The sequence below is a fragment of the Phyllobates terribilis genome, unplaced genomic scaffold, assembly GCF_046119375.1.
Source record: "Phyllobates terribilis strain yellow unplaced genomic scaffold, ASM4611937v1 Scaffold_3__8_contigs__length_932513732, whole genome shotgun sequence".
Taxonomy (NCBI): domain Eukaryota; kingdom Metazoa; phylum Chordata; class Amphibia; order Anura; family Dendrobatidae; genus Phyllobates; species Phyllobates terribilis.
The window spans coordinates 487,151,634-487,166,818 of NW_027362763.1; the positions used below are offsets into that span (position 1 = coordinate 487,151,634).

Genomic DNA, 15,185 nt, shown 5'->3' on the forward strand with positions numbered 1-15,185 from the left:
ACTGCTTATTTGCACGTTCTTTCTCTGCTTGTTAGTTCATATACTATATTATATGTAATCTGAGCACACTATTAGTATATAGAGTATTATATAATCTGAGCACACACACTAGCAGTATATAGAATATTATATACTATATTATATATAATCTGAGCACACTAGTAGTATACAGAGTATTATATAATCTGAGCACACCGTATCAGTTTAGTCTCCATACAGTGTATGAGTGTAGGTCAGCCCTGTGTGTCAGTGAGGCGATTGGCCAGCAGGGGGCAGCGCTACGTCCTCAGTGCAGTGCACTCCCTCCCCGGGAGGAGCGGAGGCTGGTGCGGGCGGTGCGGGAGTACAGCTCGCACAGGGGGCGCCCGGGACGGTTGAGTCTTATCCATGTGGAGTTGCCCTGAATGGAGAGGCCGGCGCTCGCTGTGTGTAGACATTGCCCGGTGCTCGTAGTCTCAGCCTGCGGGAAACTTCTTACCAGGTGAATTGGAGTGTACCTGGTGCAATGGCCGCTCCGCGCTGGACTCTGCCGGTGACCGGACTGCTGCCCCTGCTCTGGCTCACAGCCCCTGCACTGCTGCTGGCGGAGACCCCGGGTGAGTTCTACCTGTGAGCAGCTTCTTTCCTTCTGTTTTAATCAACTGTTTCCTAAGTTCTGTCTGTTCCTGGGAAAGTTGGGTGAATGGCTGACTACATAGGTCTGCAGAGCTGGGTGACAGCAGTGGGGTCCTAGCTCTTATGGCAGGTTATATCCGGATCCTTGTGTCTTCAGTATGTGGAAGTCTTTGCTGCACTGTGTGTATACATGTATATGTGGCCTGAGATGTCACCCAGATGTTCTTATTGATGGCCCTATAGTAAGTGAATGGGCACAATGATTAATGACCACAATGGGGGGCTACGTGCAGATGGAGGATTTTGAGGCGTCCAAAATTGACTAGTTTTCTAGTGAAAACTGCATCAGAAAACGCTCTATTGGGGTATGTGCACACAACGCCTCTTTCAGGCAGCAACCACCTGAAAAACCTGTCGGGAAACTCTCAGAAGAATGGAGCCACATTACCTTCTATGTAAGAACGCTCTATTGGGGTATGTGCACACAATGCCTCTTTCAGGCAGCGACCACCTGAAAAACCTGTCGGGAAACTCTCTGAAGAATGGACCCTGGCGTTACGTTCTGTGTAAAAAGCACTTGCTGTGCACATGTTCAGGCTTTAGAACGTCTTTTAATCACTTCAGGTTTCTAAAAAAACACCAAGCGACTAAAAGAAGTGACCGGTCCATTGTTCTGGAGTTTTCCACTTGGAAGATGCTCTATAATTTACAAGTCAATAGGAAAGTTCAAAAGACGCCCGGCGTCTTTTGGAGAGTTTTGCCATCAAGGTTTCCTCATTAAAGTGAGAAAAATGCCAGAAAAAAAAGATGTCACAAAAAACATGGGAAAACCCTTTTTTTCTGAAATGGAATGAAGATTTTTTTTTTTTTTCCTGACGTTTATTTTTTTGTAGCCTTTTGAGTGGCTTCCTTAAGGATCTACTTCAAAGAAGTGAAGTCCACTTCAGAAAAAAAATTCTTAAAAGACTGAACATATGAACAGTAAAAATGAAATAGTAGAAAGATTTGAAAGAGACTTTGTAAGGCCACATTCAGTATTTGTAAGCCAAAACCAGGAGTGGGACAATCAGAGGAAAAGTATAATGGAAACACGTCACCACTTCTGGATTTATCACCCACTCCTGGTTTTGGCGTAAAAATACAGAACACGTGAACGTGGCCTAACAATTTTTTTTTTTTTTAAATCGACTGATCCAGGGCTTGTTCAAGTAACTTAAAGGGAATCTGTCAGCCCCTGGGACTTTTCAGACCTCTAATATGGGCATACCGGTTATAGGAATGTGAATCTATACTTACATGTATGGCTCATATTACAGGTCTGCTTGTAGTTCACACTGCATTTTTTTTTCTCTCATTTTTTGAGCAGTTCCGCTCATAAAAACACCATAAAAAGCACTGACTTAAATGCTAGAAAGAATTGTCCCATTCATTTGTATGGAAAAACAACTTTCAGTTCATATGTTCAGCTATTACCGTATAAAATAAAAACAAAAAAAAAAAATGACATGTCCATTCTTCTGGCGTTTTCTGCTAGGAAGATGCTCAATGCTTTACAATATACGGTAAGTCAATTGGAAAGCTATGAAAAACACCAAGTCGTCTTTTTGAGTATTTTTTAAACATTTTGAAATGTAGAGATTTTTGACCACCTGAAAAAAGACGCAGTGCGAATATAACCTAAGGGTTTTGGTCATTGTTTGCTGAGTTTTCCCATCTTGTGTTTTCAGTGGCCGCACTTCATGTCGGATGATTCCAGTGTTACCATTAAAGAGATTTTCTGGTTTCAGAAAATCCCTGACCCTGGCTGCCGTTTGTTTTAAAAATCAAACATAGCTTTACTCACCCTCCCCAGGTCCAACAATGAGTCTCTGCCACTACTTCCATTGTGTGTTATTGTCTGTGGCGCTGATGTCACTTCGTCAGTGAATCACGTTCACGTACTGGCTATGGCTCTAGACGTGATGTCAGCACCGCAGACAATAACAGACACCAGGAACAGCAGCAAGAACATCTTGCTTGGATTTTTTTGTACGCATAACTGTGCAAGGGGAGTGTGTGCCTTTTTTGTGTTTTGTAAAACCCCTATATAGATTCAGCGAACATGGAAGCCATGACTTTAGAACAAAATTAAATGCCGCCATTAGACTAAGACCTATTTTTCTTCACCCATGACGGCACAACGAGAGAGGGGATCCGCCCTTCAAGGACAGTGGTCAGCAGCAACAGCAGCAAGTCCAAGCTTACTTGGGCCGGGGCCGGTCGGTGGTGGCCGGGCACAGTCTCTGCTGCGGCCAGTCCCGTGGTTCCTGGAAGCGCCACGGGGGGGCGTCGACATGTGGTCTCCCTGCGTGCGGGCGGGGGTTTGCGGCACCTACACAGCATGGTAGCCGGCAAACCCCGCGTCCCGGATGTGACGTCACGGGGCGCGACCGGAAGTGACGAAACCGGAAGTCACGCCCCGATGACACGCGCCGGGACCTCTGACCCCCAGATGTAGTTTTCGGGGGAGGCACCGGAAGCTGCGCGGACGCCGGCCAGTGATCTTCCTGGCACAATAAGGGTACTTAAGGGTAGATCACCGGCCAGGCAGGGGCGCAGTGCACCGTAATGGCCTCACAGCAGCCCTCCCCACTGCATCAGCAGCAAGAGCAGCAGTCCATGCTGCAGCTGTAGCTGCAGCAGCCCGAGGAGATGGAGCAGCCGCGGCAGCCTCGGCGCCAGAAGCGCACCCAGGAGCAGCGTCCACCACAGAGCAGGAGCAGTGGGCGTTCTGGGACTCTCAGCACCAGGGATTCAAGATCCAGCCGGCCTAGCTCCTGCAGGATCGATGATTCCGCGGTCTCCCGAGGAGAAGTATTGGATACCGTCCTGCCTCCCGTTCCGGTACCCTGTCTTTATCTACTGGGTGGTGAGTGAGCTACGTGAAAGTCGACGTATTAATGTAGACTTTTTTCTGTTTTGTCTCTCTCTCTCCCTCTCCTTCCTCCCTTATATGGTCAGGATGTCCCTAAAAAATGTACGGAGAAATCCAATTACAGAGTATGTGCCTTGTGTGAATGGGGTTTGACTAAAGACTGGCCCAAAAGATTATGCCAGCCATGTATTGAGGAAACAATTTCGGAGGGAACCCCTGATTTTTCTTCAAATCTAAAAACCCTTATTAGGTCTGAGGTAGAAAAATCGTTTAAGGCATTTTCCCAAGCATCCCAGGCCCATAGGGCAAAAACCCCACCAACCCTTTCAGACTCTGAATCCGACGAGGGAATGCTGGATGACTCCACTGACTCTTCCTCTTCGGATAGCGAGGCAGGCTCAGGTCATTGTTTTCCCCTGGAAAGTGTGGATAGCTTTGTAAAAGCAGTCAGGTCCACAATGGGGTTAGTTGACCAGAAGTCAAAAAAATCGGTACAGGATATTATGTTCGGCACCTTGGATCGGAAAAAACATAGAGTTTTCCCGATTAATGATAAGGTGCAGGGACTTATCAGGAAGGAGTGGGATAGGCCGGAGAAAAAGGGTCCCCTTCCATCCTCCTTCAAAAGGAAATATCCCTTTAGTGAGGTGAGGAAGATACCGCTTCCTGGAAGAAAGCCCCGAAGCTGGATGTTGCGGTATCCAAAGCTTCTAGAAGATCTTCTCTCCCTTTTGAAGACACAGGGATGCTGAAGGACCCACTGGACCGAAAGGTAGATACCTTCCTTAAGGGTACTTGGGAGTCATCAGCAGGGGCATTGAAACCAGCCATAGCAGCAACCTGTACCTCAAGATCCCTTATGGTTTGGTTAGACAGGTTAGAAGACCAGGTTAAGAACGAGTCACAGGACTCCATTCTGGCCTCTACCCGTATTGAAAAAGGAGCAGCGGGCTTCTTATCGGACGCCTCTGCGGATTCTGCCAGATTAGCAGCAAGATCTGCGGCCCTGTCTAATGCCAGCCATAGAGCAGTCTGGCTGAAATGTTGCCTGGGGGACATGCAAACGAAGGGAAAGCTATGTTCTCTTCCGTGTGAAGAAGATTTTCTTTTCGGTGCCTCTCTTGATACAATTCTGGAGAAAGCAGGTGACAACAAAAAAGGATTTCTTAAATCTTCCTTCTCAACTTTTAAGCAGTCCTTTCGGAGGAAGAAATTTGGCTGCAGAAGGACGTCCACAGAACAATCTAGATGGGAGGATCGTTCCAGGAAAGGGAAAGGGTTTTTGTTCGGCAGGCCCTCCCAGGATATTCGCAAACCGCCAAAATGACACTCTATCCCAGGTGCGAGGGAGGCTCTCTCTCTTCCTTCCAGCCTGGGAAAGGATCTCTTCCAGCAAGTGGATCCTCAATTTAGTAAAATCAGGTTTAAAACTGGAATTTCTGAGGAACCCACCAGAGAAATGTATCCAGACTGCCTTAAGATCCTCTCTACCAGAACAGCAGGCACTGGAGGAAGAGATTTCAGGTCTCCTGCAAAAGAACGTCTTGCTGGAGGTATCACCACAAGAAGAAAGAAGAGGGTTCTATTCCCCCTTGTTCCTTATAAAGAAGCCGGACAATTCATACAGAGTCATCCTCAACTTGAAAGGCCTAAACAAATTCCTGAACATTCTATCATTCAAGATGGAAACGATAAAATCAACGATAAGCCTTCTATTCCCCGGCTGCTACATGGCAGTGTTGGACCTAAAGGATGCGTATTACCATGTGCCAATCCATCACGACTTTCAAAAATACCTCAGAGTAGCCGTAACTGTACAGTGAGTCGTCAAGCACTTCCAGTACAGAGCTCTTCCCTTCGGCCTAGCAGTAGCGCCCAGCATATTCACAAAACTTATAGCGGAGGTTACGGCTCATCTCAGGGAGGAGAACAGATTGATCATTCCGTACCTGGACGACTTCCTAATAGTGAGCAAAACTTACGATCACTGCCTGGCCCAAGTGGATCAGGTGTGCACCATCTTAAAAAAACTTAGGATGGTGTTTAAACCTAGAAAAATCAAAACTGATCCTGCAGACAACTCAGATCTTTTTAGGCCTTACTCTGGATTCGGTTCGACAGGTATGCCACCTGCCCGAGCAGAAAAGAGAGAAAATAAAAAATTTAGTCTCGATAGCCATAACAGACTCAGTAATGACTCTCAGGGGGGCCATGTCTCTGTTGGGGTCCCTCACCTCCTGCATCCCAGCGGTATGCTGGGCCCAATTTCATTCAAGAGAAATGCAATGGGACGTCCTAAAGAACGAAATCATCCTCAGGGGACATGTAGAGGGCAGGTTAACACTCCCACAAAATGTAATTCAGTCTCTGTATTGGTGGTTATAGACAAACACATTCCAGCCAGGCGTCCCCTGGGTTCCCCAATTTACCAGAGTGATTACTACGGACGCCAACCCCAGGGGGTGGGGGGCGCACCTAGACAACTGCCCGATACAAGGGAATTGGTCAGAGGAGGAGAGTCTGGAGTCTTCCAACATGTGGGAACTACGAGCAGTAGAGAAGGCACTAATCAGCGTCTTACCCCTTCTACGAGGGCATCACATAAAAATTCTGTCCGACAACCAGGTCACTGTGGCATATGTAAACCACCAGGGGGGAACTCGCTCAAAATCACTAATGCAGATTGCGGGGAGGATATTTTCTCTAGTGGAAGGAAAAGTTCTCTCTTTAAAGGCCCTTCATATCAGAGGAGAGGACAACACGAAGGCAGACTTTCTAAGTCGCAGGCCATTATTGCAGGGAGAATGGACTCTTAAATCTGTCTTCCGCCAGCTAGTGGCCATGTCGGGGTCTCCAGAGGTTGACCTGTTTGCGACTCGTCAGAACAGCAAGTTAAAAAAGTTCTGCTCCCTGAATCCCACGGAAAACTCTTTAGTAGTAGACGCCTTCCAGTGCAGATGGGATTTCAGTCTGGCCTATGCCTTTCCCCCAACGTGCCTAATTCCAGCAGTGTTGAGGAAGATCCGGGAGGATCAGGCTCGAGTGGTCCTCATAGCCCCCTTCTGTCCCAAGAGACCATGGTTCTTTTGGCTAAAGAGCATGTCAGTCACGAACCCCTGGATTCTTCCAGAGATTCCTGACCTTCTTGCTCAAGGTCCTATATTCCATCCTTAGGTGAAAGGATTGCACTTAGTGGCCTGGAACTTGAGATGTCATTGCTAGAGGGTCGAGGTTTCTCATCTAATCTAGTTACTACTCTTCTAGGTAGTAGGAAACCAATCACTACTAAAATTTACAGTAGAGTCTGGAAGAAGTTCTTGTCATCTCAGGGATTCTCCCTGGGGGGGGTCCCATAACGGCCATTTTGGAATTTCTTCAAAAAGGGCTGGAGAAAGGCCTAGTGGTTAGCACCTTAAAGGTCCAAATCTCTGCCTTAGGGGCCTTTTATAATTACAACCTGGCCGGTAACAAATAGATTTCCAGGTTCGTGAGGGCATGCAGTAGAGCCAATCCAGCCCCTATAATAAGGGTACCTTCTTGGGATTTAAACTTAGTGCTAAACGCTTTAACATTACTCACCCTAAAAACAATACTTCTGGTGGCCTTAACATCAGCACGGAGGGTTAGTGAGTTACAGGCTTTGTCTGCAGATCCACCTTTTACCTTAGTGCTAGACGATAGGGTAGTTTTGAGACCAGACCCTGCTTTCCTTCCTAAAATTGTTTCCAAATTTCATATGTCTCAGGAGATAGCCCTACCGTCCTTCTGTCCTGAACCAAAAAATAGCAAGGAGGAAATATTTCATACCTTGGATGTCAGGAGATGCCTTATACATTATTTAGCATCCACAAGCTCATGGAGGAAGGATAGGGCTCTATTTGTCTCCTTTCAGGGCTCCCGAAAGGGATCAAAGGTCTCAAAAGGCACTCTATCAAGGTGGATCCGGGAAGCCATCACGATGGCCTATACGGGATCAGCAGAGATCCTCCTAACAATCTGAAGGCCCACTCTACACGGGGCATGGCTGCTTCCTGGGCAGAAAGAGCGGACGTTCCCATTGAGCAAATATGTAAGGCGACCACGTGGTCATCTCCGTCCACTTTCTATAATCACTATAGACTTGACCTTTCTGCCTCCTCTGATCTCACATTTGGGAGAAGGGTTCTGCGGGCTGTGGTCCCTCCCTTACATACCTAGTTCTCTGTAATTCTCTTGTTGTGCCATCATGGGTGACAGAAAAACACGTATATTACTTACAGGTAATGTGTTTTTTCGGAACCCATGACGGCACCTTTATATTCCCTCCCTATCACTATGGTGTTCACCTTCCGGTTGGTGGGTGTTGAGTATTCACATGGGTGAAATTCGTTTATGGTTAATAAAATTATGTGCTCTAACCGGAGAGTCCTCTCATGCTCTGTAATCCACTGAGGCAGAGAGAGGCGCCGCCCTTTTTATCTTGAAGGATTCCTGTCTTTGAAGGGCGGATCCCCTCTCTCGTTGTGCCGTCATGGGTTCCAAAAAAACACATTACCGGTAAGTAATATAAGTGTTTCAGACGGCCATATTTTTGGTCAATCTGCTTGGCCATGAGCGCACTTTGTAACTCACTGACCATTAATAGTCTATGTGCCTGTGCACACGAGCAATTTTCCAGACCAGACTAATGCAGCAGGCAGTTCCTTCACGAGGAACCAGTCACAATGGCTGTCTGAACAAGGCCATGCACATCAGATAGCTGTCAGCCAGAGCGGTCGTTCGCAGAGCTGCCATATGTGTTCAACAGGAAGTGCGGAGAAAGATGCTGCAAGGCACCTATCATAGCGGCATAACCCCTTAAAAAAAACAGTCGGCATTAAAATTCCAACTGCCCTTCTCTGTGTCGGATGAATAGGCGGTCCACCAGAATCGTCACTTTCACATCATGGGTACCAGGGCCTTAAGGTCGACAGACCATTTAGTATGTATTTGGTGTTCGGGTAATGTTTCTTGGCGCTTTGTCGAGGCAGTTGAGGTGAAGGCCAGGAGGAGTTGTTTTTGATTAAAGGGAACCTGTCAGCTCCCCTGTGCCCCCAGAACCACCAGCAGTTGTATCTGCTTATATAAACATCCTACCTAACAGTCCCTGTATTACATTACACACAAACAGATCTTTACAAAAAGTATTTCTAAGATCCGTTTATGACATATGACTAGTCGAGGGGGCGTTATTGTCCCCAGACTAGTCGGCCCACTTAGCATGTAGGGGTGTGATAACATAACTTACAAGCCCAGTGTCATGGCAAGCGCTATACTTCCTCGTACATGCGCGCGGCTTCTTCCCCTCTTGTCACTGATCCTCTGAAGCCAGGTGTACGCGTCCCGGGTTCTGTTCAGAGGTTCACTGCGCATGACCGGAAGCCATCTTCTGAACTACTGGACATGCACAGTGCGCACCTCTGGAGCTGAGAAGCGTACACCCAACTTCAGAGACACTGCTGGAATGAGCGGTGCGCCTGCGCAGATTTGCATGAGCGGCAATGACACCACTCGTGCAAATTATGTTATCAAGGAAAGAGGGCTGACTAGTTTGGGGACACTAACGCCCCATCGACAAGTCAAGGCCCTGATTAGCATAGGGAAGCGGAGGTTATAAATTCTTTTTTAAAGCATTTATTTCACTGAATTATGTTACACAGGGCTGGTTAGGGAGGGGGTTTTATCACACTTGGCTGAATACTGCTGGTTTGGAGGGCATGGGGGACCTGACAGGTTCCCTTTAAGTATGGCTACCTTTTTTATCACATTCTTGCTTTTGACAGCCAAAAGTGAACTCTGTCAAAAAAGAAGACATCTCATACTTTTATTTACAGGTATTTTCCACTTATTATCCATTCCTGGCTTTGTCCTCAAAAATATAATAAACAATACCTGGAGGTAGAAACAGACAGGCCAGTTTAAGTCCAACCTATGCCAAATGTGTGATTCCAACTTTAACTTTTATTAGCTTGATGCCAACTGTGGGTCTGATGAAATGTTCTGACCGCTCCATAGGGATCAATGAAGTTGTAAGTTTGGCTCATTAGGTTGGCCTGAAACTTGGGTCCATCATAACACAAATGTAATTTGTCATTGGTTTGTCTGAAACTGGCCGAGTCTTGATTCCTAAGGGGTCATGCAGGCTGGGTAACATCTTCAGATTGGAAAACTCCCATGAAATTCTGTTTCTCACTTTGTTAGAACGTGTAGATCGCTTTAACATTTCAGTTGAGGAATTCAGCTGTGCGAATTCTCAGATGAAATGTTGCGCTTCCTTTCCTTACATTGTGCTATACTGTTGCAGTATGTACGAATAGACATTTGTACTCAGCCTTAGGCTATGTTCACACATTGCGCTTTTTTTTTTCTGCAGCAAAACCTGATCTCTTGCCAGGAGGTTTGATCAGGATTTTTCTTGCTTTTTTGCTTGGTTTTTGGTGCGTGTTTGCTGCATTTTGTTCACTGTCCTTTTTGTCTCTTAATGCATGTACATAAAGTTCAGTGAAAAAAAAATAATTCATTCTAGTTATGGCACAAAAAACGCTGAAAAACACCTCATTTTTGGTGCATTTTTTTCATAGTTTTTTTCACCAATCATTACTTCCAATGGGTGAAAAACGCTGTAAGAAGTGACATGCTCTATTCTGAAAAAAAACATGCAAAGCACAAAATACTGATCAAATAAAAACCATGTGTGTGCATGACGTTTCTGGAATCTCATAGACTTTGCTGGTACTGTAAAACGCAGCTGAAAATTTGCATCAAAAAACGCATCAAAAACGCAATGTGTGAACATAGCCTTACGGTATGTGCCTACAATGGTCAGGCCTTTTAGCGTCTTATTACAGCTTCGGGTTTCAAAAGACGTCAAGTGGCTAAACAAAGTTTCCTAAGAATTCTTCAGGCGTTTTCTGCTCTGAAGATGCTCTATACTTAACAATACAAGTCAGTGGGAAGGCTGAAAAGATGGTCGAACTCCTTCTAGAGCATTTTGGCTTTAGAAAGTACTAGGATTTCCTTCATTCTGGACTGGAAAACACCAGTACAAATGACAGCCAAAAACATTGGAAAAAAGCTTTAAGTGCTGTAGTCAAATACAACGAACAAGCTGTCAGGAATGTCCAAAAAAACACAAAAGTACAGAAAACTCTTATGGGTTCACCCTTGTGTAAAATACATTCTTTGCAAGGATCTTGGTGTGGGAGATGCAAGTAAATGTTTCCCAAAAAATCCACAGGACCCACATCCATTGATTATCCATATTAAAGTGTTCTGAGCTCTATTGGATTTAGCGCAACCATGTACTTAAAGGGTTGTTCTAATATTGTGTTGTAAGAAGCGCACCAATCCCTGGCTTCCCAGCTTCCTGATAGTTTGGCTAGCAGCATGGTCGTGCTGCTGGTGTGAACAGTGTGCTCCTGAATGCTGCAAGCTTAGGAGCGCAGGGCACTAAGCTCGCCGGGTACAGACCTATGGCCATGTTCAGAGCAGTGCTTGCAAGTGTGTGCTCGCTGCCTATGAAACCTGCCACGGTCATAGACTGTATTGATAAGCTATGACCTTAAAAATCCTTCTGTTCTTGAGAATAGGGGACATTTTTTAAAAGAGGTAAATTGTTTGTTTTTACAGGCACTTTGGATAAAATTGCATTTAAAAGTTGAAACAACGCCTTTAATACATATTATATATCAATCAGCCACTGTCATAGTGTAGCCTTTGCATGCCATGAATCATGTGGCTGGCATGACACAATGTATACAGATGTGTATATCACATGATGAAGAGCAGCCATGGCAGACACACATGGCGTCCAGATATAGTATGAAGTGACTGTTGGTTTCATGGACACATTACTAATTATAGAGTCATATTTATGCTTTAGATCCTTTGTTAGTCACTGTCTGAGATACTCTGCAGACTGGTTTTCTGACTGATCTGATGTGTTTCCACCGACACATAATGTAAATTCTGTTATGAAACACACATAATTAGGGTGGGAAAATCGTTCCAGAAATGATTGTGTAAATAAGAAAGTTCAGCTACAAAGAATGATAAACTGGTTTCTAGTCTCTGTATCATAACATATTGTCTCATTGGAAAAAATCTCATATGAAACCTTATACAATGTAACAAAAAAGTATCTTGCAGGCAGAAGACTCAACCTGTCAGCTGATACATGCTGCCCAAAGTGTTTGATCACAGCCATATATGCTTGTCTCTGAAACTCTGCGGCGTTTCAGAGAATAACATGCTTTTAATGGCCGCCGGGGCTGTCTGCGTGCTCGTATAGGTAGAGGCCTACCAGTCACTGTCAACGGGCGGGGAGAAGCCGCCGGGGACCCGCCGGTACGACTAGTCACCTGTGCAGCTCTGTCCCCGGTGGCTATTAAAAGCATGTTTTTCTCTGAAACGCCACAGTGTCCCAGAGACAAGCATATAGGGCTGTGATCGCACAGCCAGTGGCTGAAACATGCTGCCTAAACCGTGGGATGCATGTATCAGCTGACAGGTTCCCATTAAGGGGGTTGTCCTGACTTGGGGTAAAAGACTCAATTCAATCTATGTGACGGCAGACTGCCAAATTGTGACAGCATGCAGTGTCAGCGGGAAGAATGGAGTAAGCTGCTGTTGAACACCTATGGTGGTGGCTTACCTCTTGCGAGAGGGTTGGGCATGCTGGAGCCCAACATGCCCGAGCCCAACATGCCCAACTCTTCTTTACCTCGGAAGGGGTGGGTTGGGACACCTCCATTCAGATTAGATGGGGTTCAGGTCACTCATCTAATATATATGATTAAGTGTTGAATACAATGTATATTAGAGGGACCAGCTGACCATCTAGTTTAGTGTTTATTAGATTATTAGTGGCTGCACGGTGGCTCAGTGGTTAGCACTGCAGCTCTGCAGCACTAGGGTCCTGTGTTCAAATCCCACCAAGGACATCTGCAAGGAGTTTGTATGTTCTCCTCGTGTTTTTGGGTTTCCTCCGGGTTCTCCTATTTCCTCCCACAACAGTTATTTGGTTGTATTTTCAACTTAAAGGGGTATTCCCATCTCCAAGATCCTATCCCAATATGTAGTAGATGTAATAATAGTAATATTAGCAAATACCTCCAATTAGAAATGTAGTATAGTATTTTTGATTCGCTATGTCTCTTACCCTCATGTGCAGGCATCGCAGGACCTTAGGTATCCATGGTTACGACCACTAGCTAACTAACTGCACATGATGCCTGCACATGAGGAAAAAGACATAGCGAATCAGAAAAAATATACTACATTTCTAATTGGAGTTATTTGCTAATATTATTATTATTATTACACCTACTACATATTGGGATAGGATCTTGGAGATGGGAATATCCCTTTAAATGAACTCTGCTGGCACAAAATGATGGTTCAAACAAGTCCCGCTGCTCAGTGCTTCATAGCTTGGGCAATCATTTATATACAAAACAAATAAAGTCCAGCAGAGGAACCCTTATTTTGGCATTTTTCTTAAAATCTTTTTATTCTTCAACAATCCTTTAAAAGAACATCATTCCTTTTCGGACCAGGTATGTACGTACAGTGGGCACTTTATGGCAGTATAGGGGACACAGCTGTCTAGGAACAAACTACGCGTTTCAACCGTATAGGTCTTCTAGGTCTCAGAAGAAGACCTATACGGTTGAAACGCGTAGACAGCTGTGTCCTCTATACTGCCATAAAGTGCCCACTGTACGTACATACCTGGTCCAAAAAGAAATGATGTTCTTTTAAGGATTGTTGAAGAATAAAAAGATTTTAAGAAAAATGCCAAAATAAGGGTTCCTCCGCTGGACTTTATTTGTTTTGGTTCCAAGCGATTGCAGGAGGGTGTGCCTCCCTCATTTCCGTGCAGATCCCTGGCAGATGATCGGACCAAGGAGAAACTACAATCTAGGTAAGCTGGCTACTATTGACTTTTTGCCTGTACCGTATATCATTTATATACACTTTCTCACCTGCTTGGTTTCCATTCATCTCCTCCATTCCCTGGCTCTATGAAGCCAGAGCTGTCAAGCAAAGAAGGGGTAGGGATTAAGACAGTCCAAGCAGGTGGGAAGGTGTGTGTGTGTGTGTGTGTGTGTGTGTGTGTGTGTGTGTATGGGCCGCAGTGAAGAAATGAGCGGCGGGACTTAGTCTGAACACTCATTCTATACTGACAGAGTCCCTTTAAAGATTGGTGACCTATCCCGAGAACAGCCATGTCAGATCGGTTTGAGTCCGACATATGTATACCCCGGAGTTACAAGCAGGGCTGTGGAGTTGGTGTCGGTATAAAATGGACCGACTCCGACTCTTAAAATATATAATAAAGTGGGTACAGTAGTTCAATGCAGTTTGTGGGGAATATTTTTTCATAAGAATTTGGGAAAGTTATGAAATGTCCTATAAATGTCTGTCCTATTCCTGATCTAAGGGTCTGGACTTTTAGCTGAGATGAATCTGTGCTACAGTAAATTTATCACTTAAACATGAGCCATGTATGAGGGAGTCGGAGTCGTGGAGTCGGTGTCATGGAAATTGAGGAGTTGGAGGTTTGGCTTACAGACTCCACAGCCCTGGTTACAAGGTCTGGTGTATACATATTGAACAGGCCTGCACTTTGCAGCTCCATTCAATGTGCAGTGGCCGCTGCCAGGTCCCATAGTGCCCCAACCAATCTGAGATTGATCCTATATTTTCTGACTACTCAACTTTTTTAATACTTGTGAACTGAACCTTCACAATGTGAATGACACCAGTAAAAAAATAAGCCTGTTTTCAGGTGTCGGGAAGAATTGAGCTGCTACCTGGGAAATAGGTGGCCCTAATTTTGGGAAGGCTGTGTTTACAGATAGCTGTTTTTGTTGCAGGGAAGCATGTGTGATATAAGGCCGCTCCAGTATATCCCAGTCCTGTGATGACCATTCCTGTTTGGCCATTGGACACTGTAAACAGAAACCGCTTTGGACGGTGTTCAAAGCTAGAGATACTTTTGGCTTCATTGTGTTTTCCAACCAAAGGAAGCCTTGTGCTCTATTTATGGAGTAAGAAAACAGAATGCCTCACAAGTGTCTTGGTTTCCTGTTTCAAAATATATGCGAGGGGACCTGTGGTGGTCCGCATTTGGCTGCCTCTACTAAATATGCCAGGCTTTCAAATTGTATGCCACAAGGGTATAGACATGTGGGTATGTGTTTTTTTTTTGTCTTGTAAGAGCATAATGGTAAAGAAATGGTTTACATAACTATATGATAGAAATGCATCAGCGTGCCTTATAGAATATAGCCTACCTTTAGGCACACTATTAGAGATATCAGTAGGCAGTTAGTGCCCACACAATGAGAACATAAAGATTTAAAGGTAAAAAAACAGGTCCTAAGCATGCTATACTTTTGTGAGTGCAGTGGATCTTGACACTTTTTTTTAGATTGTGGAATCAATCCTTAAAGTGAATCTTGTCAGCAGTTTTTTGCTATGTAATCCATCTGTAGCATGAGCTAGGGACAGAGACCCTGATTCCAGCAATATATGACTCAGTTTATTGGGTGCAGCAGTTATGATAGAATCGCAGTTTTCTTTGCTGCAGATCTAGCAGTGTTCAGATGTGTATAACCTCGCCCACACTACT

The 15,185-nt window shown here is 45.0% G+C and overlaps 1 protein-coding gene across 2 annotated transcripts in view; it reads left to right on the forward strand.

Moving 5' to 3' along the window:
- Positions 1-274: 274 nt before the first annotated feature.
- The window catches only part of DCBLD1 (discoidin, CUB and LCCL domain containing 1), a 77,230-nt gene continuing 62,319 nt past the window's right edge, over positions 275-15,185 (forward strand). Inside the window, exon 1 of one of the 2 annotated variants that reach the window (XM_073675915.1) lies at positions 275-609. Coding sequence is in view for 1 of the 2 variants with exons in the window: in XM_073675914.1 (XP_073532015.1) it covers positions 506-596 (91 nt within the window). In the remaining variant the exon portion in view is untranslated. The remainder of the gene's footprint in view (positions 610-15,185) is intronic. The other variant, XM_073675914.1, reaches the window with a different exon arrangement.